The sequence below is a fragment of the Anarrhichthys ocellatus genome, unplaced genomic scaffold (genome assembly GCF_004355925.1).
Source record: "Anarrhichthys ocellatus isolate YVR2014 unplaced genomic scaffold, GSC_Weel_1.0 scaffold1, whole genome shotgun sequence".
Lineage (NCBI taxonomy): Eukaryota > Metazoa > Chordata > Actinopteri > Perciformes > Anarhichadidae > Anarrhichthys > Anarrhichthys ocellatus.
Genome location: NW_022280031.1, coordinates 15,143,413 through 15,171,392, shown reverse-complemented (window position 1 = coordinate 15,171,392; position 27,980 = coordinate 15,143,413). Strand labels below are relative to the sequence as shown.

Genomic DNA, 27,980 nt, shown 5'->3' with positions numbered 1-27,980 from the left:
TTATGGTATGTTCAACATCATACCAAATTTGCTGAAATCATCATAACAAGTTATATAAACCGTTTCTTATGAAATGTTGTTCGGTTCAATCCTAGGTTACATGATGATTTTCTTCAACACAGATCCTCATATATTCATTGTCCATAAAATTATATATGTCTTGTAAAATAAAAAAAAAAACTATGAATTTTGTCAGAACATTTTTGCTGCCGGTTTACACTCGGTACTACTGTAAAAGATGGGCGCTGCATCCACGAGCTGCCAGAGAAGCATGTTGGGATAACTCAGTGTGTTGCTAGTGAGTGTGTGTGTGTTCAGTTTAACGGTGTCTGTAACGTGTACTGTGGTTTAGTGACAGCCAGTGGAGTGATTCAAACAGCCCGTTCCCACCGCAGGCATTGGAATAAAGGAAGTTAAAGGTAACGGTGGTACGGTAATCTGTCAGCCAGGCTAGCACTGCTACTGTGCTATGTTAGCCTCGTGCTAGCTTAACAGGCTAGTAGCGAGCTAACCTTAAAACGAAAGCTCACCGACAAATATGGTCACTTCATATGTCACCGCTTGATTTGCTTTGATTGTTTTGAGTGTAATGTTTAATTCGGCATGCATGACGACCAATATTAACTCAATTTAACTCTATTTTCCCTCACTGACGTAACGCTAGCTCTATCAGATTTTAAGTAAATAACATTTAACGTTGGTAAATATCTTTTTTTTAACGTGCTTGTAGTCTGAAGAGGTGTATGCCGAACGTAATAACAATCCCTTATATGTGGTGAAACGGATAAAGTAGTGTTTTGAATGATGCACACGTCTGTCAGCAAGGGCACACTTTTAAAATGTTTAGATTTTAGATATCGGTAATAAGATGTTTCTAAAAGGAAGGAAATGGTAATGAGCTCATGTTAAGCCAGATTAAAGACACTTAATGTAACTTGCTACGGTCAGAAACGAGTCGTTATATTTGCACACAAGCTATGTTTACACTGGCACACGTGGGCTGCTGCTGTAGGAGACGTGATCAACAACAGTTAATAGAAACAACCACAAGGTGGCACGCTAGAGTCAAGCAGACTGCTGTGGAATGCAATCCCATAGACACTGTAACTGGAGCTTGAGATTCTCCCTGTCACTGATGCTTACAGGTGTGTATCACAATCAGTAGTCACAATGATAACTCCTGCGTTCGACCTGAGCCAAGATCCAGAGTTCCTGATTCTCAGCATCCGCGTGCCGTACACCAGAACATCCGAGTTTGATCTTTACATCGATGGAACAGATTTCAAGTTCTTTGCCAAACCCTACTTTCTCAGGTGAGTTAAACAACCCTCAATAGCAATAGAGCATTGACAGGGTCAAACCAATAGGCCGTGTGTCTTGTTGTAATTAATGACAGTAACAGTCTGGGTCTGTGTGTTGTTTTCAGGTTGTCTCTTCCTGGAAGAATAGTGGAGGATGGGAGAGAAAAGGCCAAGTTTGACATTGATAAAGGTACGTTATTAAATGACGACAACACACACAGTGGCGGTAAAAACAGCGTGACTTGTCATGCCAGTTTCATGGGGATGTTACGTAACAAAATGACTGCTGAGGTATCTCAGTAAACGCACAGACAGCTGTTGCATTAAACATTTAAAGCATGGATTCAGCATGCACACAACCCAGAACACATTTTCCTACACTCAACTCACCTTTTTCTTATTTGATCAAATATGATTCAATTAATTTGCTGTGGTCAAAATGATGCGATTGGATTGTCTGTCACCCACTGCGACGTAGAATGTCAGCACCGTGTGTTTTTTTGTCGACACAGTGACTCAAGACACCAGTAAAAGGACTGCTGCTGCTGCTGTTTTTTCCCGCCGGTGTTTGTCAGAATGTGCTGACCTTTCTTTCAACAAAGGAAAAACAGCTCTTTCTTCTTGTCTTCTAAGTTGAAGAAATGCTATCTCAACATTTATAGCTGCATCTCATTCCAGTCATCTGTGTGCTGAAGGAAAATACAGTGCGACCGTTTATTGGATAGTTTCACAGTAAGAAAGAGAGACGTGTGAGTCCCTGGCTGGGACTGATTCGAGGACGTATGTGTCTTTAACTAAATCATCCTAAATCTCTCTTAAGTCCACCAGGAGGCCTCAAACTGGTAGCTCGACTGTGATTCTTGTCTTTCTTCAGTCACCTGTTATAATAAATAAATGTACGGTTCAGTAAACATCTCCCATTCACAGTTATCAACGCCGTCACGTCAGCGAGATGAAGCTCGAGTGAGAGCCGACGCCGAGCTTGATGAAAAGCGAGGAGCTCAAATTGTCACGACAGCACTTTTCATTAGCGTGAACTCGGAGCGATGTGAGTGACTGTGGTCTGCAACTGGGATGTGTCAGGTGGTGAGCTGCCGACGTATACACACTTGGTGTGTGACTTAGTCCCTGTAAAACATAGATTTGCATGATATTGTTGACCAGTCATGCTCTCATAAGGCACACTGGAAACATGGTTCTGGTTGCAGACAGTGATTGATCCCCGGGGATCGTCTAGTTTCTTCTTCAGTCAATAAGCCGGAGTAAATTAACCGACTGATCGTTGTTATTTTATCCCATTTAAAGGGCCAGCGGAGCCATCTGTAATGTCACCATGATTACAGCTCGCAGGCCGCCTGCTGTGTCTCTTGTCACAGTGACGGGGGGGGGGGGGGGGGGGGGGGTTCACGTCAGGGTTTTTCTTTAGATATATAACGATCACCACGAGGCCGACGTTCTGTCGTGTCTCCGCACTGCTGTCTGTCACCGCGATCCCGCTTTCTGCTGCTCATAATCGCCTCTAATGAAGTCGTCTTTATGGGGACATCTGCCTTATGGACTCTGACACCTCGTCGGCAGTCTGTCAGCGTGGCCCCGGTTAACGCGCTGTGTCTAAATAAGCCTGTAACATCTGCTATTAAAGCTGCACTAATGAGCGTCCTTGTTTAGACTTATAATGAGCAATGATCGTTAAGATGCCTCTTTTCAGACTTCTGCAAGGCCAGCAACTCCAGCAATTAGTCAGCTCCCATCGTTAAGCACATCTAAGCTTTAACACTTTTTACGAGGTCTTCAGGCGACCATCACTTCTTCTCTGTGGTCTGGCCAAATGGGTGTAATTCATCAATAATGTGTTGCCTGTTTGGTTTTAATAATAGTTTGTAAAGAAACAACTTAAATTTGAAGCATTGCGCACAGGTGGCCAATTTAATGTGCTATCGTTTGTTATAAGGAGGTCATTTTCATTTAAAATGTTTGACTGTACAGAAAGCGATCAATCTCAGTTTATTTTTCCTGTTGGATCTAAATGAGTTGTCTGTGTCGAGTGCATTGTGTTTTTTCGAGTCCTCTTCCTCCGACACATTGTGAGTCGTCATGTCGAATCTGACGTATCGTATGTCGGTTTATGATCAACATTCAGTCATTTCTTTCTCCATTAAGTATCATTGATGTATTAAAGGGAAACTTGCTGATTTTGAAACGACTTCGCAAAGAAGGAACTCTGTAACGGTTGATAATCACTCCCCTTCATCTCGCTGCAGGTCTCGTCACTCTTCGGGTCCCAAAGGAAACATCTGGAGAGCACTTTGAGGGGCTCCAGATGCTGACGAGTCTCCTCGCCCCAAAAGGCTCCCGTTCAGCCAAACCCCTGATAGAGGACCTGAGCGCAGGTAAGTCACATCTACGCATCTGTTTAATTCGATTTATAATCAAATTCATCGAGAACCAACCGCAGCTTCTTTACATTTCAAAGGAGGCGGTGAAGGCGCGGGAGATGATGATGAAGATGAAGACGAGGAGGACTTTGACTGGCAGGTTGAGCAGGAGGTGTACAAGGAGAGCTCTGAGGAGGAGCTGGGAGTCCTGCAGAAATACGGCTTCGGCAACCAGAGGTGTGGAGTGTTTGCAAGATTACAGGTGAGGTCAGAGACACGGATTACTTGTTGTTCTAAGTATCCGACACTGTTATGGAAAGAAGTCACCCTTTAAGACGACATTGCAATATTTTAAAATGTTGGCACTGTCCCGACAGGAGGAACTGAGCGATGTGACCGATGTCAAGAACCCAGAGGGGACGACAGCAGCGGAGAGGAGGCAGGGACGGCTCCACGCAGAGGAATCTGCTTTTTCTCCTGACCATTACCTGTGAGTTTATCGGAGTTAAAAACCTCTGACACCCTCAAACATCCCCCCCCCACCCCCCCCACCCTCGCCCTCGCCCTGTGCTGTCCGCTAACATGGATGTGTCATTTCAGGGCTGACTTGTTTGAGGATGATGAGATAAAGGGGCTGCTGAAGTTTAGGCCATGGTGGGAGAAGCCGAGTCCTTCAACAGAGCAGGAAGAGGAAGAAGTTGGTGAGTTCAAGTCCTCCCTTTATAATCTTTATGATCTTTTAATCTGAATTCTGGCGCTAGAGTCAGCAGAATTTGTGTAACATTAATTTGCACTTTTTTCCCCAGTGAACAGAGAAATTATAGAAGACAAACACATTATTTACTAAAAGATAGAATAAAAGAAACATTGCACATGTTAATATAAATGTGAATCATTTGAGCTCTTCAAACTATTAAACCAGCAAAGTAGTGACCGAAGGCTACCAGAAGGTGGCGCGAAGTTGCAGAAATTGAGAGGGCGACCATGCGTTGTTTTGTTGATAGTATTCCACCAAATTAACAATACTCTCGTTTACCATTTTTACTATCCCCGGTAGCACCAATCCATAACGTTCACTCGTAGTATATCGTTTCTTGTAACGGTGCATACGCAGAGTTCCACTCGGGAGTCTGCCGGCTGCCAGTTATGCCTGCGAGGCACCGACATTGTTCTCTGACAATATAGGAATCCCCAAAGGACACACGAGTCTTTCTCACTGCCCCCCCCTCCCCTCCCCTCCTCTCCTCTCTAGAGGGAGGTCGGCTGGAAAGCAACAGAGCCGCACTCCCCCCGCCAAACAGCCTCGGGGCTGCTGAACAGGAAAGACTCTCTCCATTATGAGGAATTGAACTTGGACCTCCTCTAATCACAGAGTCTCTCTGCTGCATTTTGACCAATTTAAACAGCTGCAGATTTAGAATGCGGCAACACAAACTAAAGGCCAATCACTTTAACTTCTCACATTTAAATGTGCAATCCGCTCCTCATCCATTTCATAATCAATGGCTCATTGCTTGTTGTCTGGAGCCTCCGCGGCTTCGCATCTCCGCTCGGCCTCCTGCATGGCAGCGATAGCTCGCGAAAGCCTCGGCGAGGCGAGAGACTTTTTTTTTTTTAATTTTTTTTTTTTAAATGTGCCATCCGGCTCCTCCGACAGCCTGCTAATTCCAGCACTTCCACTGTTTAAGCAGGCGCGCGTGGCTCACAGCCACGGCTTATGTGCAGTGCGCGGGGCTTGTTGTGCTCCTGCGAGAGGATTTAGATTAAACAGATAGCATTATCGCAGGAGGGAGTGCGCTGCCGGTGGCGGTTTCTTTTCCCCCCCCACCAGCGCGAGGGGTCGCCCCGGTCGCTGAAGAGCAGCCATCAGTCAGCAATGCAAAGGCCATCAGCCGCAGCCCAGAGTTGAGCCTCCGTAGAACATTCCGGCTCCCTGCAGCCCCCGCCGGCTCATTCGGCATTTTGAGACCGAGTGCCTCAGTCGGGAGCCCGGGCGCAGCTAAATGGGCCAAATTAAACTTAATGGCTTGATTGACAGCCCCAATAGCATTAGCCTCAGCTGAGTGTGAAGAATGGCATCAGTCAGGATGTTTAAGCCTTCAGAGCTGGAGAGCGCGCTCATGATTTTTAACTGTTTGTCGTATATTTAAAAATGGCGACTACGACTCCTCCGCGTGGGTCTGTGGACCCCTACCTTCGCTCCTGCTACGTCTGATAGATATGTCACCTGACAGATGGATGTGGACACAAGTGCTAATGAAGTAGAAGCCGCTCCACTCTGTGCTCTCCAGTGTCGGGGGGGGTCAGGACCCTGACAGGCCACGACCCTGACAGGCCGCAGCTGTTTACTGGAGGCCTGTGTTCCCACACTGGTCCGGGTTAGCTGGTCCCTACCTGCTGCGCTTTTTACACTACACACAGTTGCACAAATGCCTCCTTTTCTCTTTATTTGATACTTAACATGATCACAGCGGGTCAGCATTAACCGTACCTGCCGTCCAAGGCAACGTGTCGACCTTTCGCATTTGTGGGGAAAATTCTGGAAGCGCTTTCCAACCCTCAGCGGTGTATTTACTCCACGCCATCGGGCCATCTGGACCTGTAGAGAGCAGTGAAGAGCCGGGCCGCCGTTCCAACTGGAGGAATTAGGTCAGAAATTAATTTGCAATCAGCGGAAGCCATCATGCGCTGTGTGCTAATGCCCGACGGAACCGACGGGCTCCACAGCGGAGACGAATGGAGGGGTGAAACTACCCGGTCTGCTAACCTCACATCAGCAGTGTGAATGCGAGATTAATGGAAAAATGCATCGTAGTCGTGGGTCCAACTTGCAACCGTTGCCATTTAAATGTTGCATTTGGTCATTTTTTATATTTTGAACACTTGTTCTTCAGACCAGACGGCGCTTATATCCACTAAAAATCTCCTGGATTATTTTAGTGTGAATGCTGAGCCATGCAAAACACTTCACCGCGTTGTATAAACAAATGCTAGATACATCTTTGCTCTTATATTTTGTACATCGTGGCTATTTGCTCACATATCAGTTCGCCCGTGGCTCTGCACAGGCAGTGTGTTGAATCTCCTCTCAACGTGTGTGCTCGCCGCTGTGTTTGAAGAACAGGGTGTGCAGACACCGGTTGTGTGTGTGTGTGTGTGTGTGTGTGTGTGTGTGTGTGTTCGGTCTGCTCATCCGCGGCTCTCCCGCTGCAGCTGCGCTGCCGAGGGACTCGGGTAGCGCCTGCAGGGAGCTGAAAACCTGACGTAATGCAGCAGGAATCTCCTTCCCAGCAGAGCCGAGCTCCCACTGCAACCAGAGGGATCGTTCTGAAGCTCCGTGTGCATGTATGTATATATATATATATATATATATATATATATATATATATATATATATATATATATATATATATATATATATCTATCGTGTGCGTGTGTTTGTGCATGTGCTCTAGCCAATACACAGCATCTCAGCTTGCACATCTCAGAGCAGGGACTCTCCTCTCCTCATGCAGAGAGAGAGATTGCTTTCAGCTGTTTTATAAGCTGCTGGGAGAAAAGGGAAAAAAAGCAGTTGAGTTACAGCACGTTCCTGCTTGCATTCAGCGCGCCTCTCAATACTGAGCCACGCAGATAGCTTAAATGGGATTGAAGTCTGTTTGTGTCGCCCCATTAGGCTCACCACAGATCTCCCCCCCCGCATTAGGCAGATGTCTCTTTCAAAAGGCAACGGTTAGTGAATTTTGCAGCGAGCAGGGGAAGCGGCGTTTTTTTTTTTTTAGAGATTCTCATGCGATTGAACTTGTATATTTTTAGGCCGTTTGGCCGTCAAACGCGCCCAAATGTGATTGGCTTTACTAATGTTCTTAGTTTAATGTAATTAATGGCCTAATTTTCCTTCCGCTACTCATCGACTCCTGTTATGTTGCGTCTCAACGAGGCACTTTGCCCCCAACTGCTCCAGCACAGCGGTTCCAAGTGGATGTGAATTTGTAAAACAGTGTGAACCTCCAGCAGAAGTTACTGGAAAACACTTTTTTTAATAACATAGTTTACATCGATCCACATCAGAGTCCTCAGCCAGACGGCTGCTGGGGAGGCACAGCAGGAACATCCGTTTCATGCAGCTGGTTTGGTTGCGTTGACCCGGCGGTTAGAATTTGTTCCTGGACGTTTAGGAACGTCGACCTGTTGAAAGCCGCTCTGCACTCTGATGGAGCCTCCATCCCGCCAGTGTGATTAAACCGTCTGCCCTCCGCTTTGTTCACACCCATTCCAAACCACGTTTGTGCCGCACAGCTGGACCGTAAGCTGCCACATCAGAGTAAAAATCAACCTGCAGCTGGACAGCTGATCCGGTTATATTACCATAACAATGGCATTTCAAGGTTGGACCGCGTCGATGACACGTACGCGGTAACGTTAATGAGTTTCTGAGACGCCGTCTATTTCTGTTTTTTGTCACTGCGGCGCAATTCTGAACACGGACTTTTTTTCTTCGCCCACATGATTCTTTTGCCGTTCTGTGTCTCAAATATAACGGACTCTTGGTGACTTGAAATCAAACTTTTTATCTCCCTCATTCCAGCAGCCGTGTCGTTCACCGACGATGAGAAGGAGCAGCTGAGGAAATTCACCAACCGCTCGTACCTGCTGGACAAGACGTCCCGTCACCAAGTGTGGCTCGGCCTTGTGGACGTCCTGCTGGCTTACTGCTACGAAGCGCGCTCCACGGAGGGAGAGCACAACGTGAGTGTGTGTGTGTGTGTGTGTGTGAGAAGAAGCGATTCCTCCGGAGCAGCACTTAGCCTTGGATGACAAAGCCCTCGATCCTCAAATCCTTTAGAACCCCTTCCATTTCATTCAGAGCCTTAAGAGATTACCAGCCGATCCGAGGGCTCAGTCCAGGCCTCTTTGTGTCAGTCCTCTAAGGTAGCCGCAGCAAAGCAAGGTGAGCGGGGCTGATTTCATTGTCAGAGACATGTAGCATGTGTGATCAGGAAGTACCAGCGATGTTTGATACAGCAGAATGTTGAATTAATACATTTGATTTCCATTCGCAATATTCTGATAAAGAGAGAGAGTCTAGAACAAGCCCCCCCAGGGTATTTGAAATAGCTTACAGCTTGCTCTTTACTGTGAACATGCTTTTGTCCGAGCAGAATTAATTATACTGTGTGTCTCCGGTCTTTTATTGTTCTGGTGATAAGTGGTCCTCTTCGTCCCCCGCAGGTTGAATCTCCGTGGACTATCAGAAAACTCAGCGGGACTCTCTGCTGGCTGGAGGTGAGCGGGGGGAAAAGGACCAAATAAAGTTCTGGTTCATTCCCATCCCTCGTTCAAACTAACTAGCACAAAGACAACTGCTTATGTGTCTGGAGAGGGGGGGGGATATAGAGGCAGTTCAGGGCATGATTTCCATTGAAGTGTATCCTAATCAGCACAAGGCTGAAGGTTTGTGGCGAGTTGAGACGTTTGCCCGGTATCTCAATGGTGCCATTCTCACTGACGCAGTTCTTCGAGTCAGCTTCATGTTGGCAAAGAACTGGTTGTGAAACGAGGTAAGAAAAAAAAAAAAAACACACTTCTACCTTATTTTGCCATTATTTTCAACAGTTATTTCAGCCGTCAGCTTTGTAAAAATAATGAGCCTCATGCAGGAAGGGATCGAACACATTTCCTCTTATTTTCCTTCCTATCCACAATTATGTCTTATTTTGTTGGTGCCCATTGGTTTCTGGGATTCTCCGTTGTTTTCTAGTTGTTGCTCTTCTCTTAGGGAAGAGAACATGTTGAGAGCAGTTTTTACAGACCACTAATTGTTGTCCAAAGTAAAAGAAAACGCATGAATATCATAATCAAATTTAGATTATTATATTAATTAATTGTAACTATTGGATGATTCAATTTGTGGGCTGAAGAAATACTATTGGTCCATTAATCCTAATTAAGATGACAAAAACCTTTTGCATGACATTGGGTGTGTTCAGCTTGGCTTACACATAGATTGCTTTTCGCTTTTAAATTTTTCTGTAACACCAGTAGGGACACGTCTTCAGTTCTTGGGCATGTGACATGGTGTTTCCACACAACACCTGTCCTTATATAGTGTTGGCGTTAACTACGCTAATGAGAAACAATCTGCCACACTGTGATTCTTTGAATTAGCAACAATGTGAATACGACTAAGAATGTCTTTTTAGTTTTTTTATCCTCTTGTTGTTCTCAGACGTGCGGTTGCCTCCTCTCATGGCTCCGCAGCTTCATGTCCTGACTGGATGTGATATAAAATGATTAGAGAGACTCTGGAGGTGAACATTGACGTTTTAATGCGTCTGTGTGACTTTCACACACACACACACACATATTTCACTCTGTGTAAATATGCTGACTGCTGCCTCAGTGTTTGTTGACACATGAGAGACTGCTGTTTGCTCTGAAGTTAACGGTCCAGGTCCAGCACTTATCCGCGTCACCAACACGGACCTTCAGTGGGATCTTCAGGTCGTTTGTTTTAATGGTCGGAGTGGTTCCTGTACAACGGCAGTAACAGGTGTTCCCAATTCAAAGAGCAAATGACAGCGTGCACGCTCACAACCTGCCACCAGACAGTCACTTGAGTGTGCGTGACTAACGTTAGAAATATGAGTTTTCGACATCTTAGCCCATGTGAACAATAGCAGGACAACGTGTTTTGTGTCCCACGAGATGATTTCCTAGAGGTTCCCGTTCCACATTGACGTGCCAAAGCAGCAGGGAATATTTAAATCTCTGCCTCCTCCCGGGGCTGATGATTGCTGCATCTAGCGCCGTTGGTTGATGGGATGCTTTGTTTTGACAGACGAATGACTCTGTTTGCAACCTTTTTATTCCAGTGTTTTTCCTGCTCCCTGTTATCGCCTGTTTTAGTATTTCTGTTTAGTCAAACGCACAACTCAGGTGTTAACGTGTGTTCATTCTTCAGTGTAAACATAAACATGAGATCAGTTTGGGTTCTTGCTCATACCTTTTACGTGTAAGGCAACATCAGGCTTGACTTAAACTTAGCTTCCTTCACTTTTTAAGACAATATAAATATATCTAAAAACATAGATATTAATTTATTGAATTGTCGAATTTATTATTTAAAGAATAAATCAGACACTAGCAGCAGGAACTACAATTCAAATTCATTTACATGTCGACAACAAGAGGGATGTACCGTACTTAATCCTGAGAACGTCATTATCAACACTCCACGGGTGTCGGACACGCAGTTCTTGTTTTTTCCCGTTCCGCATTCCCATTTCTTCTTTAAACGATACCGTCATAGAAACACAAGACGCCTCCAGATAATATACAGATCATACTGTTTTAATGTTATGGCCACCAGTTTGAATCATTTCATATTCGTTTGTCATGTTTTGGCATGGTGGACATGTCTAAATACTGCAATACCCATGAGCCTCGGCCACCGTTGCAATGGAAAAGAGGCCCATCAGAGATTTGCCCACATGTAATGCATTTTACACTATGACTTAAGGTGCATTTCAATTAAAGTCCACCTCGAAATGTAAATAGACGTTTACCTTTTAGCAAAGAACCAAATATTTTTTCATTCTTCTGTGCTAAGTGTAATCACATTTTTGCCGTAACCCCTGAACGAACAACCAGACAGCAAATCTCAACTGACCGTCATTAGCCTTTAATGAAGTCTGTATGTCGCCCAATACCTCTATTGTATTTGATTCTATTATTATTGGCGCCCAAGAGGGTTGTGGGTTGCTGTTGACTGCAGATACATCTGCCTCTAGACCGATTTTTGAATAGACAGTCCTTCTACAAATGTTGCGCATTGGAGCTCACGCTGCACCACAGATGTGTGATCAAATCATTGTAATTATGAACGAGCCACCGAGGCTGCCCGGAGGGACTGGTTGCCTGGACCTTGACCACAGTTTGAGTGTTTTGTAGTTCCCACCGCCGCGGTGCCAGTGGAGTTAAGAACTCTGCACCTGCCTGGCAGCCCTTTACTGCTCGTCAGTCAGTCAGCAGAGCTGTCGGCTCCCATTGACAGTCCCGCCTCGCTCTCGTCCACCTCCTCCTCCTCCTCCCTTGAACTCGTGCTGCACAATAGATTCCTCTCCGCCTTTGACTGCCTGTCTGTCTGCGTGTCACCGCTGAAATCTCTCTTTTTTTTTTTCTCTCTCACTGTCTATCTCGCTCCCCCTGTGTCTAACATTCGCCTCCCCGCTACACAACTCCGCCTCCCTCCTCCCTCCATCTGCTGCGGTGTTTACTTGTCCTCAGTCGACTGCGCTGGTGCGACTGTGAGCGGCTCCCCAGCAGCAGCAGACCTTATTTACACTCGTGCCGAACAAGCCCGAGGGAGAGCATGATCCCGGGTGACACGCACTCGCGAGCTCGCAACACATCCCTAACAGGGGGGAGGGGGGAGGGGGGGGGGGGGGGGGAGTGAAGGCAGTGATTGGAGAGATGCAGCAATTAACGGGCCCGGTGCTGCAGAGGTGTTTAAGATCTGCGAGCTACTATTTCGCCAGGAGTTGTTCGGGAGTAATTAGAGCACCAGCGGCTGCAATGCACACCAACGGGAGCCGGTCTTTAAAACAAAACAAATAAAAAGGAGAGGAAGGAAAATATTCTTGGGCTCGAAATATATGGCCGAATCACAAACCTTTACTGTCAGCTGCATCTCCACTTCCTCCTCTTACTGAATAGAAACGTGGTCTGTCTTTGTGCTGGATGGCCGTCTTGAGTTTCATGTTCTCTGTTCTGCAGACTTACAGCTCCCTGCAGGACGTCCTGGTGTCTTTTGGTCGGAGGGTTTTGTGCTACCCACTCTACAGACACTTCGCAATGGCATCGGCGGCTGTTCGTGACACAACTACGATTTTGCAGTCAGGTGAGTCGCCAAGAAGGACCACACTACCATACACAAACACACACACAAGCCTTTTTTTTCCATTTTCATGTTTTTATGTGCATTTTGCAGTGTTGCATTAGAAAAGCTGAATGGAAACTGCTCAAGTTTTTTCCGATCGCTTGAGGTGGTTTTTGCCTTTTCTCAGAAAAATGTTGATGCGCTAAATGGCTTATGGAAACTTCTTTGTGACGCTTGTGACATTTAACTCGCACGACTGATCTGGTGTCTCTACTGTCGGCGTCTTCTCGGATAGTCCCATAACTATAAAATAGTAGCTGACATGAATTAACAATTAAAACTTGCCCAATTGAAACAAATCCCCAAAGATATCTTTCCATTTTTCTCTCGTTGATGGTCAAGCTGACTTGTCTTGTTTCCAGTGCGCAACCAGGCGGCATCCTCCGTTTCTGCCAAGTAGAGCCAATGTCTTAAAACTTGCATTCTCTCTACTCACCAGCAGGGGGCGACACCAAAAGGAGTCTGATTGTATAGAAGTCTATGAGAAAATGACTCTACTTCTCACTTGATTTATTACCTCAGTAAACATTGTAAACATGAGTTTATGGTCTCAATCTCTAGTTTCAAGTCTTCTTCAATACAGCATGATGTTCATTTAGTAAATTAAGGTCCATAATAATTGATAGCTGCCGCTATCGGAGCCGTATCCGGCGTCTCTACATCACTTCTCTACATTCCAAATATGGTAACTTCCATTCATTGGTTGCGGGAAAAAACGAACTCGAGGACGGACAGAGTTTTGGAGAAAGTGGTTCCTGAGCCAATGTGTGTGCTTTTGAAAGTAACATTCCCCCAGCTAAACAAGAGAGTGGCCCCACTCCCACCACCTCGGGGAGCGAGATGTGGATTCGTGGAGAACGGACTGTTGACTTAGATATCTCAAATCCCAGAGTAATCTTTAAATCAAAAAGCCCCCACGGACAGATGAAACGCCGCGGTGTAAACACACTCGGGGTGTGTGAGGGCTAAGATTATCCCGCTTGTGATGATTTTAACGCTGGTAAATGACAGCAAATTAAAGGCCTTTTAAGCTCCAGATTAGCATTTCCACGCCTCATTAAGTAGGAAGATGAGTTGATCAAGAGAGCCGGGGAAACGGCAGCTAGAGTCACTCTTCCCCCTCACCTTCTCTCTCTTACCTCGGAAACACCTTTCCTGCCATATCGTCGGCTTTGTTTATTTCTGTCAATTTATTACGGGGGGAAAAAACACATTATTTTACGATTGTTTTTCGCTCGCAACTCATAACCTTCATTATTTGCGAGCATTAGGGAAGTCTGAGTAACGGGGCTTTTCCTTAATGAACTGTAACACGACAGTAATTCGGGCCGGCGTGTGTCTGTGCTTCCTCCCAGCATTGCTTTACACACTTAATTAATTCGTCAGGATAAAGCAAATGGGAACGCACGCTACAGTTTCGAGGCACTTCATTTAAGTGGCCGTGAAGGCAAACATTCATAGGTATTAGCAAAACAAACCCATTAACGGCAGCGCACGGGTTGAGGCCTTTCGAGGAAATCCTATCCGGTGGGGGTAAATATTTGAACAGCCCCTCAGGAAGCAGGTGGAGGAGCTCCTTGAGAATACTCTCCATGCTTCCGAAGTCGTTGACTAAAGAGCTACTGGGCAGGTACAAAGAGCTGGGAGGGGGGGGAGGGGGTGTCATGATAGCACCGATAAGACAAGATGTGGACCTCAGTGACACATCCATCCACCACCACGCGTCTCTGCCTTCATTCACTGAGGCACCGTCTGCGCTGGTCACGGATTTTCTTCCAGAATTCTGAGGGGGCGGGGGTGAAGTTTAGGGAATTTAATCAAATTGTAGGTCAAAAAAAGCACTCTGACCCAGTTATGGAAAGTGGAGGGAGAGTGATGCAATTCTACAACCAGAGAAGGGTGTGCACAGACGGGATGAGATGCATGGGATGTGTGTGACGGAGGGGAAAAAAGGAAAAGACTTGACGAAAGGGAAAGTTTGACTGAAGGTAGCCAATCTTAAATGCTACAATATGTGCATTGATTTTAAACTAGATGTTCTGAACTAGACTATTAAGATTGTGATGTCAGTGCAGTGGTCACATATGGGGCCCTGGTCCTTTTAGACCGGACACCGGATGGAGATGTGCCTCTCCTGACTTTAAAGCACATCATCAGTGGCACAAATCAGACAAATGTAGAACTCTGAAACAGATGTTATTCTCACGTTCTTATAATAGACGATATAAACTAAGGTGCGGTCCAATTCTATCACACCTAGTAGATATATGGTGTGACACATGAGACATGTTTCATAGTATGTATTTCTTTACATACTATGAAACAGATTCCAAGCTGGACGAACATTAATGTTTATGTACTTCATTTGGGAATAAAGCATAGAATGTGAGGGGGGGGGGGTGCTGCATCGGCAGTTTTTGGAATCTCTGCATTTTTGTCCAGAAGACACAGCCGGCTTTGTTTTTGTTCCACTTCACACCCGCCTCTGCATCTATACAAGGCTGCTCGCTTGGCAGCCATGAAGGATTTACTGTTGTATACATTTGGATTCGGATTTTCCCCCACTCGTCGGATAACCTGCTCGTACATAATTAAGACACCATGTTTACTTCTTCTTTAGGATATCTCACCAGGAACATCAGTGTTGGACTGAGAGCGAACCTTTCCTCTGACTTCCCACAAACTACTCATGAATATTCCCTCTGAAAAATAAGTCAAACGTTGGAAGTGAGTGTGTATGTTTTGCCTCACATGAGCCAAGAGTTTGAGTTCCCCTGCATGCGATCCCATTCTTAAATGAGAGCCAAATGTTTGCTTAAAGCTTTCGTCGTCGGGAGTGCGCAGTTTATTTTGATACGTCTGGAATGTCTCTGGACAATGCCAACCGGCTCGGCGGAGGTGCAGGGGAGCGTTTTCTCCTTCGCCCTCGGTGGACCGCCGGCCACATCACGAGGCTATTTATACACCTGATTGGAGGGAGAAGTGCTGCGGCTGGTTTGTCTTGTCGTACGCTGCGGGGGAGGGGGAGTAATCTGCAAGAATAACAAATAGAGATTCCGTGTGATGCTTTTGTGGTGTTGAAAGCTAAAATGGCCACCTGACGGTGCAGGTGTCGAGTCGACCATGAACCATGTCTTGTGCGTTTAAACCTCCTTTGGTTACCTCTTGCTCTACATAGACGATGTTGTAAAGTGAGCATCATCTCAGGACTATGAAGTCCCCAAAAGCAAATGAATACCCAGAAGAAAACATGCTTTACGTGGTTTTAATTTGATAAGATTTATTTTAAAGGAGAAGTTTTGTGTGCTTTCGGTGGGTGTAGACAAAACTATAATCTGTACTGATTATCTGAGCTGTTAAGGCATCAGTTCACCCACGTCTACCATATTTCCTCAAAATCATGCATGTGAGATCTACTATGCAGAGATTTTTGATTTTACGTGCCAAGGTTTTGAGATATTCATCTTAATTTCTGCTGCCTCCAACCCCAGAGTTGCATAAAAACCCCACGAATACATCTTCTTTAAACGCGGGACATCTGCATTCAGGACGGGAGAACAAAGTACTCTCCAAAACTTTTTTTGTTTTAGCATAAGCCCAGTAGTGTCGCATTTGTTCTTTATCTGTGTCCATATTTCATACCACACATCAATAACGGGAGAAGTGGCAGAATTGAATTTACTCAAGTAGTTCAAACGCTTAAGCTGCGAGTCAGAGTGGGTGGCAGATCCATACTATAGAATCGTCGGGATAAGATCGCACCTGTGTTGTACGCCCCCCGAGAGCTTCAAGCTGTGTAGTTAAGTGGCCTCATATTGGATTTAATACCGTGCACACACACACACACACACACACACACACAAAAAAACACTCTCACTGGATTGAATTATTGATAACTGTCAAAAACACCCGTTTTAAATCGGGCCCTTGGGTTTGTTGGATCACAATGATTCAGATTAGGACTGCAGTGATGCTGCATCGGCACACTTGAATGGCTGTCAAGTGGGGGAAAAAATCATCAAACGCATTCAGTGCTATTTCTGACGGATCAAAGCAAACACATTTTTGACAGAAAGTCTGAGCAGACCAGTAAATTGACAGACTTAAAACGCCCAAAATAGAGTTTGTCTTCTTTGGCTCTTTTGTCTCAAGACGAACCTCGTCTTGCTCTTCTTAAACCACACGGATCAAATTACTCCGCAGCTCGGCCGGGTTTCCCCTTCTGATCCTCTACCTCGGCTTTCATGTACGGAGCAATGAGTGCGAGCCTTCAGATGCACGCTGCCAGCAGCTGGAGTGCATTGTCACCCTTAATACCGAGCGCGAATAACACTGTTTTTCCATTTGCCTGCCGCGGCGTGTTCCTGTGCCCAGGGAGAGCCGGTGTCCTCAGATGCCTGCTGGATATTCACAGAGTGTTCCGAGAGAACGACCCGGCCTACATACTGAACGATCTGTACATCACAGACTACTGCGTCTGGATCCAGAGAGTCAAGTGAGTGCACCGACACACACACACACACACACACACACACACACACACACCTCACAGACCTTCATCATCAGAGAGTTACCTGCCCCCATGATGCATCAGTGCTTTAGAGGAGAGGATTAGATGAGTCATTTGTCACAGCAGGGCGAATTGAATGGCCAAGGCAGCGAGACATGCTGCTTCTCTTAACTCCATAATCAGCAGATTCACTCCATGGGAAACCTTTTAAGAGTGCACGTGTGAGCCGGGGGGGGGGGGCTTCCCGTGTCTTCTGTGGGTGTGACCCCCACGCTGTAGCAACACTCCAAAATCCGCACTGCTCCTCTGAATGATATCGCTTCGACGGCCCTTTCTCTCTCTCTCCTCCTCCAAATCCATATTTTACAATCGCTAACGCATTTCAAATGTGAGCCCGCGAGCACATCGCTCAGTAATGAGCCCTGTTTTACTCTTGGCCAGGGTTCAGCCAAGTGGTGCGCTCGCCTGGAAAAAGCCCAGTTGAAAAATGTGTGCCTGATGTTGTAGGCTCGGCGCCCAGATGCAGACACGATAAAGGGTCTGCAGGGATTTACTGCCCCCCCATCCTCCTCACCATCCTCCTCCCCCTCCTCATATACTCATTTCTACATTTTTCCAACTGATGTCTTGAGTTCTGTTCTTAAAAGTGCTTCGGATGCTGGAATCTTAAACGAGCGATATGTAACTTTCTGCTGCTCTCAATCAAAACGGTAAAAATAAAAGTTCGCTGACGCCTAAAAGTTGCGTCGGATCGTGGGAGGAGTTGTCTCCACCACCATTGATGGACTAATGATGGAAAGAACGGCAGCAGTGGATTTCAGCAGGAGGCAGAATAATAAACGGAGTTAAAGCTCTGTGTCATCTCCCCTGTAGCTGCTAGTGTGAAGGGACTTGGACTTGGACGGGCGGTGGTAGGGGGGGGGGGCTGCACAGTCATGTTCTGCGCCTTCCCTAAATGTTTTGATAACTTGCAGGTATTGCCTGTCTTACTTGTGAGGGTTTTATTGCATTTGACACAACGAGAGTTCTCAGCATCTACTGGAGTATAATGTAGCCTCACTTTGGATCTTTTTGTTCTCTCTGCCCCGTGATGCGTGTCTCACACGCTGTACTGAGCCGGAGTCGGTCTGTGATTATGAGTAAATCTCAGACACAGATGGGAGGTTTGAGATGCTGCTTTTTTTCCACCGAGATCTCACTCTAAACTTCTTAAGTACCGATAGCAGAACCGTTAACTCCGGACCTTATCGATACTCCGGGTTTTTACTACTGTGTACTCGGTTCCCGTTTAGAACTGAGTTTGTCTACATGTATCTAGTCTGTAGACATTTGAATGTGGAAAAGTTGCTTGTCCTTTAATGGGTGGGGAAGATATCTTTCTGAGAATACACCCCCTCCCGCCCCCGCTCCCCCTCTCTGTTCCTCGGCTGTACTTTGGAACTAAATGTCAGCTTGACCTAACATGCCGGCTGCTACTACGCCCGCCATCGATCATTAAATGGATTAGCCCGCGCTCCCGCAGCAGCGACCTGTGATTGAATTGTTACATTTTCTCTTTTTGTTCCTTCTCCTGTCAATAAAGGAAGGAAGGAAGGAAGCTTCCCTGTTTTTACATCCTCGCATATAAGCCGGCATGTTGTGTAAAACACATTCGGACTTGGAGAAACCACTTCTGTCTCAAACGACTTGAAAAAGCAACACATTCGGTTCCATCGCGGGTTTTCTTGCTCAGACTCGGTAGAAATCCCACGCAGCCTTCACTAGTGGTTTTCTTCTCCCGTGTTGTTGAGAGTATGATATTAACAGAGAGCCTCCGAGTCAAAATGCAAAGCAGCACCACAGAGCTTGGCCTGTTTTTCTCTGAGGTTTTGGAGCGATTGTGGTTTTTTTTCCCCACAGACCAACCCTCCGCTGTCGCACGCGCTTGTTTGTTGTGGCGGCCCCTTTTGTGCCGTCTGACAGGTTTGATGACAGATCGCGTAGGCATGTCGCCTTCTTCGGTGCGAGATATTCCCCCCCTCCCGCGCAGGATTTTGTCATCCTCCGCTAAGTGAGTCACCTCTGGGAGCCGAGCGGTACGATGAGATGTAATCTATACCCCCCCCCCCCCCCCCCGCCGGTGCAATCCCTGCATCTTGTCACTCCGAACAAACGCAGAGGCACCTGCCGCCGTGATCAGCTGGGCATGATGGACGTGCCGATTAACGGATGTTTGTTGGCTGGGTGGATTGGGGCGGGGGTTGATTTATTTGATATACCCTCGCTGTCCCACGTGCATTTTCTACTCCTAAAGTTTCTCTGACTGCTGAGACATCGGTCTCAAATTTACAACCTCGTAAAGGCTTCAGTGTGATTTAAGCCCCAGAGCCCCCCCCCCCCCCCCTTTACTCTGACTCACAGAGTCAGAGCAGAACCCTGCACATTGAAATCAAGAGCGCGACTTCAAAGAAAAATTGCTCTTTACATTGTCTTTTTTTTCTTCTTTTTGCCACAGTGGTCACTGTTCCAGAATTTAACACAGATTTTCCTCGTGGAAACTGTTGAAACGTCCCTCTCACTCACCCACCCAATCCCATTTATTGCCAGCAGATCTTCCAAATGGAGCAGCAGTCGCCAGTCTATTAGTTTCAGGCTGTGTTTCCGAGGTCCTTGGTGCCAAAGCCCCCCCCCCCGCAGAGCTGCTGGACTGCGAACTCTTCTTTGTCGTTCCTTTACCGGGGGAAAAAAAAAAGCTTGGAGTGAGACCAGCGTAGATTCAAGGCAGCCAGCACACACACAAAGCTCATAAGCCTGGTGTCGAGTTACCGTACCTCCAGTTAAAATCAGAAGGGCTTCGACTTCCGTTTCTAGCGCTGCTTCACTTGAAACCATCCGCCCACCTCTTTATTAATTGGGTCAATTAGATTCTAGCAGGAAAAAAACCCACAAAAAAACATGGCAGCATGTAAGCGTTGTGCTCCAAGGTTTTGAGGAGGGAGGTGAGATTCATGTTTCCATATGAAGTCATTGGTAGAAAGGAAAAAAAAAAACTGTAATTTTCTTTTTGTGGAGTGAACCTGTGACTTGTCGATAAGATGTGGGGAATCGGACAATCGCACATCGCTCCAAGAGACTGGAAAATGAACAAGAAATGCTTGAGGCATAAACCGAGCCTCGCACCCTAACACATAAATGGACAGACTCAAATAGTTGTGAATGGAAGGTGTGAAGTGAGCAGCCCCCCCCCCCTCCAAAAACAATACACAAAACAATGGGTGTTGTTTTCTCTGAAGAAAGGGAGGACGACGGAGAAGAGAATGCGTGCAGCGCTGCATGAAAACAACAGAGGATGCTCCCAAGAATGAAGTCGCACACCTTCTCCATCCTGAGACCATCCTTTTGATTTCTGGAGGGTGAAGCAGCCGCCCTCCTCCTCCTCCTCCACCCTCAGCACCGTGTGCATGACGGTCGCTCCCCCGCAGAGGACCGCATCTGGAGCTCCAACAACTGGGAACGTTTCAGGGCAAAGGGGGAGGGGGTCAATTACGGGGTCAGCATGTAAGCGGTCAGATGCTTTGAGAGCGCACGTGGCGTTAACACCCCCCCCCCCCCCCCCCTGTCGTGCATGGCTGGTCAATCCACCTCAGCACACCTCTTTGTGATTGTATTACCCAGACTTTCCCATCGGCTACTTGGAGTAATAGGTGTTTTCACATCACTTGGGGCTTTTCCCGGAGAATTCAAATTAGACGTTGCGGGCTACTTCTGAAAATGGGGAATTGTCTCCGTGTGTGTGTGTGTGTGTGTGTGTGTGTGTGTGTGTGTGTGTGTGTGTGTGTGTGTGTGTGTCCAACCAACCACACAACTGATGTGACAACCAGTTGTTTGCCCGGAACCACCAGGCAGTGTCACGCAACTGTCAAACGGCCTTCCTGAAGGCTTAGAAAGCGATAATGGAGCCGCTCTATCAGATGTTAGCCTCGCCGCTGAAGGAGATCTGAGAGGCCCCCGCTGGGGAGAACAAAGATGCAAATGTCTCCCCGCTAACGGGGATAAGTAGTACAGATTTCCTCCCAGCATGAGGCCACTCCAGCTTTTTGTCTTGGTTACACAGGCTCATCTTAAACACAGACTGCGTTTGCATAATTTCCCCCATCCATGTTCGGAGTGCCCTCTCTAGTTATTACGATCGATCATGGTGAAGGGATTTCTTCCGACTAAACAACTGCTGCAAGCTTCAGCTTTCCTTTCACTTTTAGAGGCTTAATTAAACGAGATATTAACAGTTGAATGTAAAGCAGACACACTGAACATTTGTTAATACACTTTCAGGGCTTTAATGTTTGAGGGATTACATAAATCAAAAAGTGAGAGGCGACCGTAGAAGCAGATAATGAGCTGAATGTAGTTTGCAGTAAAGGCCCAAACAGTAGAGTGAAAGTTTTATCTTGCCAAGCTGCAATGTTAAAAAATACAAAACACAAAGATAAGCCCCAAAGGGCTTTGACTTTTTTTGCAATGCTGAAGATACTCCAGATACAATTTTCAACTCGACTTTTAAACTTAAATGACGATGTGGGAAACAGGAACTGGCTTTTTAAAAAATTCTCTCACATTGCTCCATCACATCCAAAGCCTTAGAGCGCGAGTGAAATGAAAAATACATTCTCCAGGTTTCAAGCCTTTGTCCCTGTGTTGATTGTTCATTTATCTCTCGTTATATATCAAATATACATAAAAAATTGACTCATGACTCATCATGCACTCACTTTACATAAAATAAATAAATCAAGTGAGACTTTGGGTGACAAGCTAGCCACAGCGCTTATCGAAAACGGCATTTGTGGATCATAGTCGCTAACAGAGCAGAACTTTTTTTAAGTGGTTCAATCAAATGTGGTACAGTGAGGTTTAAATCAAATGCGAGGGATTTGACTTAAAGTCCTCTTGTAACTGTGCACCACTCAAATATTCCATTTTGCTGGGAAATATGTCACAGTACAGAATCCAAAGACGCTCTAACTTCCATTTAGCTGGGAGTAAAAAGGAAAATGCATTTTTGAAATACACACTAACTTTCGTAGACTTGTTCATTCTTTGTAATGGTTGTGCTCACATTTTACTCACCATGGTAATCTGGGAACATGGCTGAACATGGATCATCAAAGTTATTACAATTCATCCTGAAGGGACCATGAATGTCCGTACAAAGTTTAATGGCCATCCCTCCAATAGATGTCGAGACATTTCACTCAAACCCACTCGTTGGGGTGGAAGAAAATCCAGGTGATCGCCAAAGTCAATAGGCTTCATCCTCTGGGGAACATGAATGAATGTACAAAGATTGATGGCGATCCATCAAATAGTTTTTGAAAGATTTCACTTAAAACCACAGACGTCAACCCATTGGTGGTGCTAGAGCAACAATCAGGGAATCACATAAGTCAATGGGCTTCATCCTCTGGGGAACATGAATGAATCTACAAAGATTGATGGCGATCCATCAAATAGTTTTCGAGATATTTCATCCAAAAATGATTCTGGACCATCCACATGACTGCTATTTCCAGAGCCAAGCCGCTAGCTGCCGCTTGTACATCCGCTGTTAGTACAGTAAGCCTGTGATAAACCAGGAAGTCTGCAAATTCCAATGGATATTTACAGACGAGTCGCCAAGTTTTCTGATACAAGTAGGCAATGGGATTTCAGTACAACCTTTTAAGGTCTGTCATGAAATCGTTAAGATTTTATTATAGCTGATAGGAATGATGTCCAAAGCATCAACAGATATTTATGACAAATCTGTGTTTGTACAGTACAATGAGTCTTCAATAGGCAGCTCTACGTCTGAGCTACAACACCGGCGCGTTGAATAAATACATCTGCGTTTCTCATTTCTGCAATCGAAGTGGCATCCAGTTCCTCAGACCCTTCCAGCGTTCAGTCACAGTGACGGATCACATCTCTGTGTCGGCTTTTATCCTTCCCTTCAGCTAGTGAAGGATGCAGAGTCGCACCGAGGAAATGTGCTGCTCGTATTACACAGATTTATACATCTGAAGACGAGCTTTATCTGCGACGTTTTTCAAGAGCACGAACGCGCCGATTGAGTTGCTGTTACAATGAACACGAGCACGATGAAAGAAATGTCAGATTGTAATTCAGCGCTGGCTCCTCCACACACACACACACACACACATCCCATTCTCATCGAAAGACATTGGCAGATGGAGGCGTCTTTGTCTCGCTAGAAGTTTTCCAACCTTGAAAAAGCCAGCCCTCCTCAGTTTAATGAAGGCGAGCCACAACAGCGGTGCAGTAATGACTGGATTGTGTACAACATTATCCCCCCCCCCCCCCTCCTGGACAGAGCCTTTGTATCCACCGCAGGCTGAGCTTCTCCAACCACAGAGCAAAGGAGGGGAGAGAAAACAAGCGCGCCTCCCCAATGCTAACTCAATAATGACTTCCCACGGGGGGAAAGAGAATACAGGGCAGTCTTTGAAGTGGCGGAGCTGCAGGAGGCTCTTCTGCCCCGGCCGCGCTACAGGAAGCTCTCAAGTGGCTTTTATAGAGCCCCGGACCCAAACAGGCTCCATGCAGCCTGCGCACACTCGTCATCATTAGTCGGGGCTAAATTTTTATGTCTCCAGATCCTGTAGTCGGTGTTGGGAAAGGGCCATTTGTCATTGTTTTTAAAAAAAAATGTTATTGTGCCTGAGTTTAGTGGCTTTCGCACATGGAGACCACAGAATGCTGTACTTGTACACAGACGTTAACCAGACAACATGGTCCAGGGATGGCAGTGTTGGTCGGTCGGTCCACCACTGACGCATCTCATCAACTATCAACTATTTATGACCAAATACCTGGAAAACGACATTCCCATCAGCCTCAGCGGTTCTTTGTGTTTAGCAATAATTAGCTAATGTTTCTATGCTAACACCCTAAAAGATGACACTAAATATTGTAGGCTATACCGACTTGCTGACTGTAGTGTTAAACCCAAAGCAATGCTGCGGGCTCAGACCCAAATCAGCCCGAATTACCAGTGAACATGACATACAATCTGAGTCCAGTATGAGAGCGGGGACTCTGAAGACTTTCTCAGATGCCAAAAGGTTGTTTGTACTGCAACACTATCACACAGGAGAAGCTTATTTTGTCTTTCATTTCAGCAATTGCTTCCGTTCTCCGTCCGTGGCCCATTGGTTCCTACTGAAGATGTAAGTCATTAAAAAACAGGTCAAATGTGTATTTTTCTTTCATTGTTAAATAAGGCAAAAATAATGTCGTACGAGAGCTGGGCACTGCAGTAATGATGGAACATGTCGCTCAGTGCACCAGTGGGGCTCGTTGATTTGATTTTAATAAGAGCCCTATGGCACAGAGGAGCTATTTTAGGCTTTAGCTACACACATAATACTTGTCAGTAGGATCAATAGAATGCATTAAAGGATTAATATGGTAATACAGAATATTACCATATTTAATGCCAGAAGCAATCAAATTCCTCTTCATAATGTACATGCATTTTTTTTTTCTTTCTTTCTTTTTAGTGTCTTGTGGGTTTTATTTGACAGGATTTACAGCTTTTGTAGCTTGAGAATGTCGTGCATTTTTTTTCAGCCGCACTCTCATCTCCACAACTGAAACCAGGGGGGGGTTCAAGATTTTTCTTTCTACATTGTGAGCTGGCAGGTTGCCCGAGCATCTTAGTAGGGGGAAAAAATCGACTTTGGCTACTGTTTTCAAAATCTGCCACGTTGTGACCGAGAAAACTGCCAAAACATTTTTGGATTAAGGGCGCCATGTGAGAAAGGGCATCTCCCCCCTTTCCCACATCCCCCCCACCCCACCCCCCAAAAGATTATTCCTTTCTCGGTGTACAGAGGAGAGAAAGGTGCTCCACTATAAGATCTGTTTACATAGTCCCTCCTGAGGTGCTAGGTGAAAACACAGCCCCTCCACGCTGCTTCCATAAACACTTTACCCACCAGAATGGGGAGCTCATTAGGACGGCACGCTAATGAGGAGCCATCCTGGCGCTCAGCAGTGGGTTAATTGGGCCAGAGAGGGCAGCGAAGCCCAGTGTGAAAATGTGAATGGCAAGCGGAGGAGTAGCCCCTCCACACACACACACACACACACACTTTATCCCACCCTGAATGGACATCGTCTGAATCGCAGTGACCCGCAGAGGTCATCTTGTAATCACCATGGCAGTAGGGGCGGTACACACGCCTTAACTGCGCCGGCCAACGAATGGCAACCACTTAAGTTTTTGGCAGCGTGGCGGGCATTCCCAGCGTGAATAATGTGCAAGCGAGGGCCTCCCAACAATCTGATGGCTCCACACAAATGGGGGGGCCGTGTAGGAGGACATTCAACAGCAATAAAACACCTTCGCTCCCTTCAAGGAGCCCCTTGTGTCTTCTGTGGGCACACAGCTATAAAACTGAAGTGAGGGGGGGGGTTGTTTAATGCACTGCTTTATGAGCGCATTCTCTCAATCTTAATCTGCGGAGACGTTCAGCGGCGGGGCTGCAGCTCGCAGACGTTCTCTGTCCAGACTTTTGTTGACTGCAATCTGTTACCCTGCTTCCATTCTGCAGGATTTATTCTCAAAATGTGCCCGTGTCCATTCGACTGGAGCGCGGGAACGTTCCCCAAGGATCAGGAACCTTTTGAGGAACTCGTCGCACTTCGATCAGGGTCGAAATTAAGTTCCGGGGATATTTGACCCCCTAAAAAAAGGCCCTGGTCCTGGGGCAGTACTTTCTGAAAGTACAGGAACTTTCAGGGTGGGGTTTGCGGGGATGACCGTGGCTGATTGGTGAAACACACACAGAGCTGCTGCTTCAACGCGTGTACCGGTTCATACCGGTTCATAAAGCCAGGAAGATTTGGGGTTCATTTTAGGACGATGGGAGCACGTTTCTCTTTCTGCGATAACACTAAAGGTGATGTCGGGCCTTTGCTGCCGGTCGAGCGGTAGAAGAGAGAGAGAGACAGCTCGGCGGTGCTGTGAGTGACGCTCACAATGAAAGGGTTATTCTCTTGAGTGTTTTATGGCGGAATGCGTTCTAAAGCACAAATAAAATACAACCATCAAACACTCAACAGATGGTTTACTTTGGAGACAGACGCTCTTAGTTTAATGTTTCCTCCTCTGCCCTTCGTTCATTACAACGTGCGTCAGTAAATACTGTACAGCAGTAAATGTCGTCGCAAATAATGTATTCATAAATGCAAACGGCAAACGCGACAACTTCAGCAGCCCTCTTCAGTCTCCAGGTCTTTCAGACCGCCAAGGAAACGTGGACAACGATGGGCTGAAGGAACCTTTTGGAAGTAGGTCCGGGACAAAAATGATCAGGAACGTCTTGGTAAAAATGCGGCTTTAGATCCGTCTACGGCCCGATTGTTGGATAAAATATCCGGTGAAAAATCTCCCTCCCCCTCCCGCACCGTTTGCAGCCTCCGACTGTTGGCCTATCCTCTCAAAATGTGGAGGTGAAAGTGAGAGGGCGGCTGCATGCGCACGACGGGGTGGAGGAGTCTGCCTCTCTCTCTCGCGCTCTGTAATCCCTCTCTTATCACCTCTCGCAGGGAGAGCAGCAGCAGCGGTGGTGGGGGAGGGGGGGGAGGAGGAGGAGAGTACGAGCCCCGCGTATCGCTGCAGCTCATCTCCCTACATTATTAAACATCCATATTTCCATATTTCATTGAGCCCCCCGCGCCTCGGCAAATCGCGGTCTACTTAGCATTCAGATGAGAATGGGATATGGTTAATGGGTATTAGATTCGTAGATGGTTATCCTGTGGCTATGTCTTTAGTACGCAGAGCCGGTCGATCAGTCAGTCTCTCCTCTCTCTCTCGGGTACCACTGATGAAGTTGTAGTTTGATGTCTCTTTTATTTTCCCTCTTTGCGCCGTCCTGCTCCAGATTTATTGAGCAAAGTGACACTATGTTTTCCTGTCCTAGCTTTTTCTTTTTATCCCCTCAGGTCTAAGAAGATGTCAGCCTTGGCCGTGACGTTACAAAAAGCCTCCCTGCGGAAAAAAGACCTGGAGCTGGAACTCGAGGAGCTAGAGGAGGCAGCGACAATGGTGGCCGATGAGGAGGAGGAGGAAGATGAAGAAGAGGGAGCAGCCTCCGACTGCGCTCCGATATCCCACAGTGACAGCGGTGGAGCTTCCAGTGACAGCAGCAGCAGTGACTCGTCCGACGAGAGCGAGGAATCTGAGGCTGAAGGGCAAAGCTGCACCGAATCCAACGTGGGAGGAGGAGGAGGAGGAGGAGGAAGAAGAGGAGGAGGAGGGAGGGCGTCTAAGGACAGCCCTCCACAGCCCCAACCTGTCTCGGCTGCCTCTCACATCCCCCAGGAGCCCACAAGCACACCCTCCTCAGCCTCACAGGGCTCCAGCCTGCTGATCCAGGAGCTGGGGGAACGGGTGGCGGAGGAGCTGAGAATCTCTCAGGACTCGCGGGCGAACAGCGGCGCGGTGAAGGCGGACGCAACGTCAGGGAGCCGGAGTACCGGCGAGACTTTGTTGGAGCCGAGCCCTCGCAGAAACCCCCTGCTAATCGTCGGAGCGCTGGAGGATCGAGATGAGAGCGACTTTGTCGGCTGAGAGACGTCGTGGGAACCTGAGAGACCACGCGGATGAATTTTGAACTGTTGCCTCTGTGTAAGAACATGAGACTATTTTAACGACTTCATTTCTAAACGGTTTTTAGTGCTTCAACCCTCTGAATGACCTTAATTGTCTGTAAGGAATTGTATTCTCTTACTTTATGAACTTGCTAAGCCTCATTAAAATCCTTGCTTGATATTGATATTGTTTTTTTAATGAGCAAGTGTACGCT

At 46.6% G+C, this 27,980-nt stretch overlaps 1 protein-coding gene across 3 annotated transcripts; it reads left to right on the top strand.

Moving 5' to 3' along the window:
- The first annotated feature begins 232 nt into the window (after positions 1 to 232).
- On the top strand, positions 233 to 27,946 carry shq1 (SHQ1, H/ACA ribonucleoprotein assembly factor). 3 transcript variants are annotated; one of them, XM_031845639.1, is made up of 13 exons: positions 233 to 298; positions 1,146 to 1,313; positions 1,427 to 1,491; positions 3,563 to 3,691; positions 3,775 to 3,938; positions 4,054 to 4,166; positions 4,277 to 4,377; positions 8,265 to 8,425; positions 8,909 to 8,962; positions 12,455 to 12,578; positions 16,992 to 17,112; positions 24,285 to 24,332; positions 27,118 to 27,946. In XM_031845639.1, exons 2-13 carry the CDS (start codon positions 1,171 to 1,173, stop codon positions 27,743 to 27,745), a joined length of 1,851 nt encoding a protein of 616 aa, XP_031701499.1. In that variant the 5' UTR covers positions 233 to 298; positions 1,146 to 1,170; the 3' UTR covers positions 27,746 to 27,946. The 3 variants fall into 3 exon arrangements, with proteins under 3 accessions (XP_031701499.1, XP_031701489.1, XP_031701508.1); XM_031845629.1 differs by having other exon boundaries at positions 247 to 419; XM_031845648.1 differs by lacking the exon at positions 24,285 to 24,332 and having other exon boundaries at positions 247 to 419.
- Positions 27,947 to 27,980: the final 34 nt, after the last annotated feature.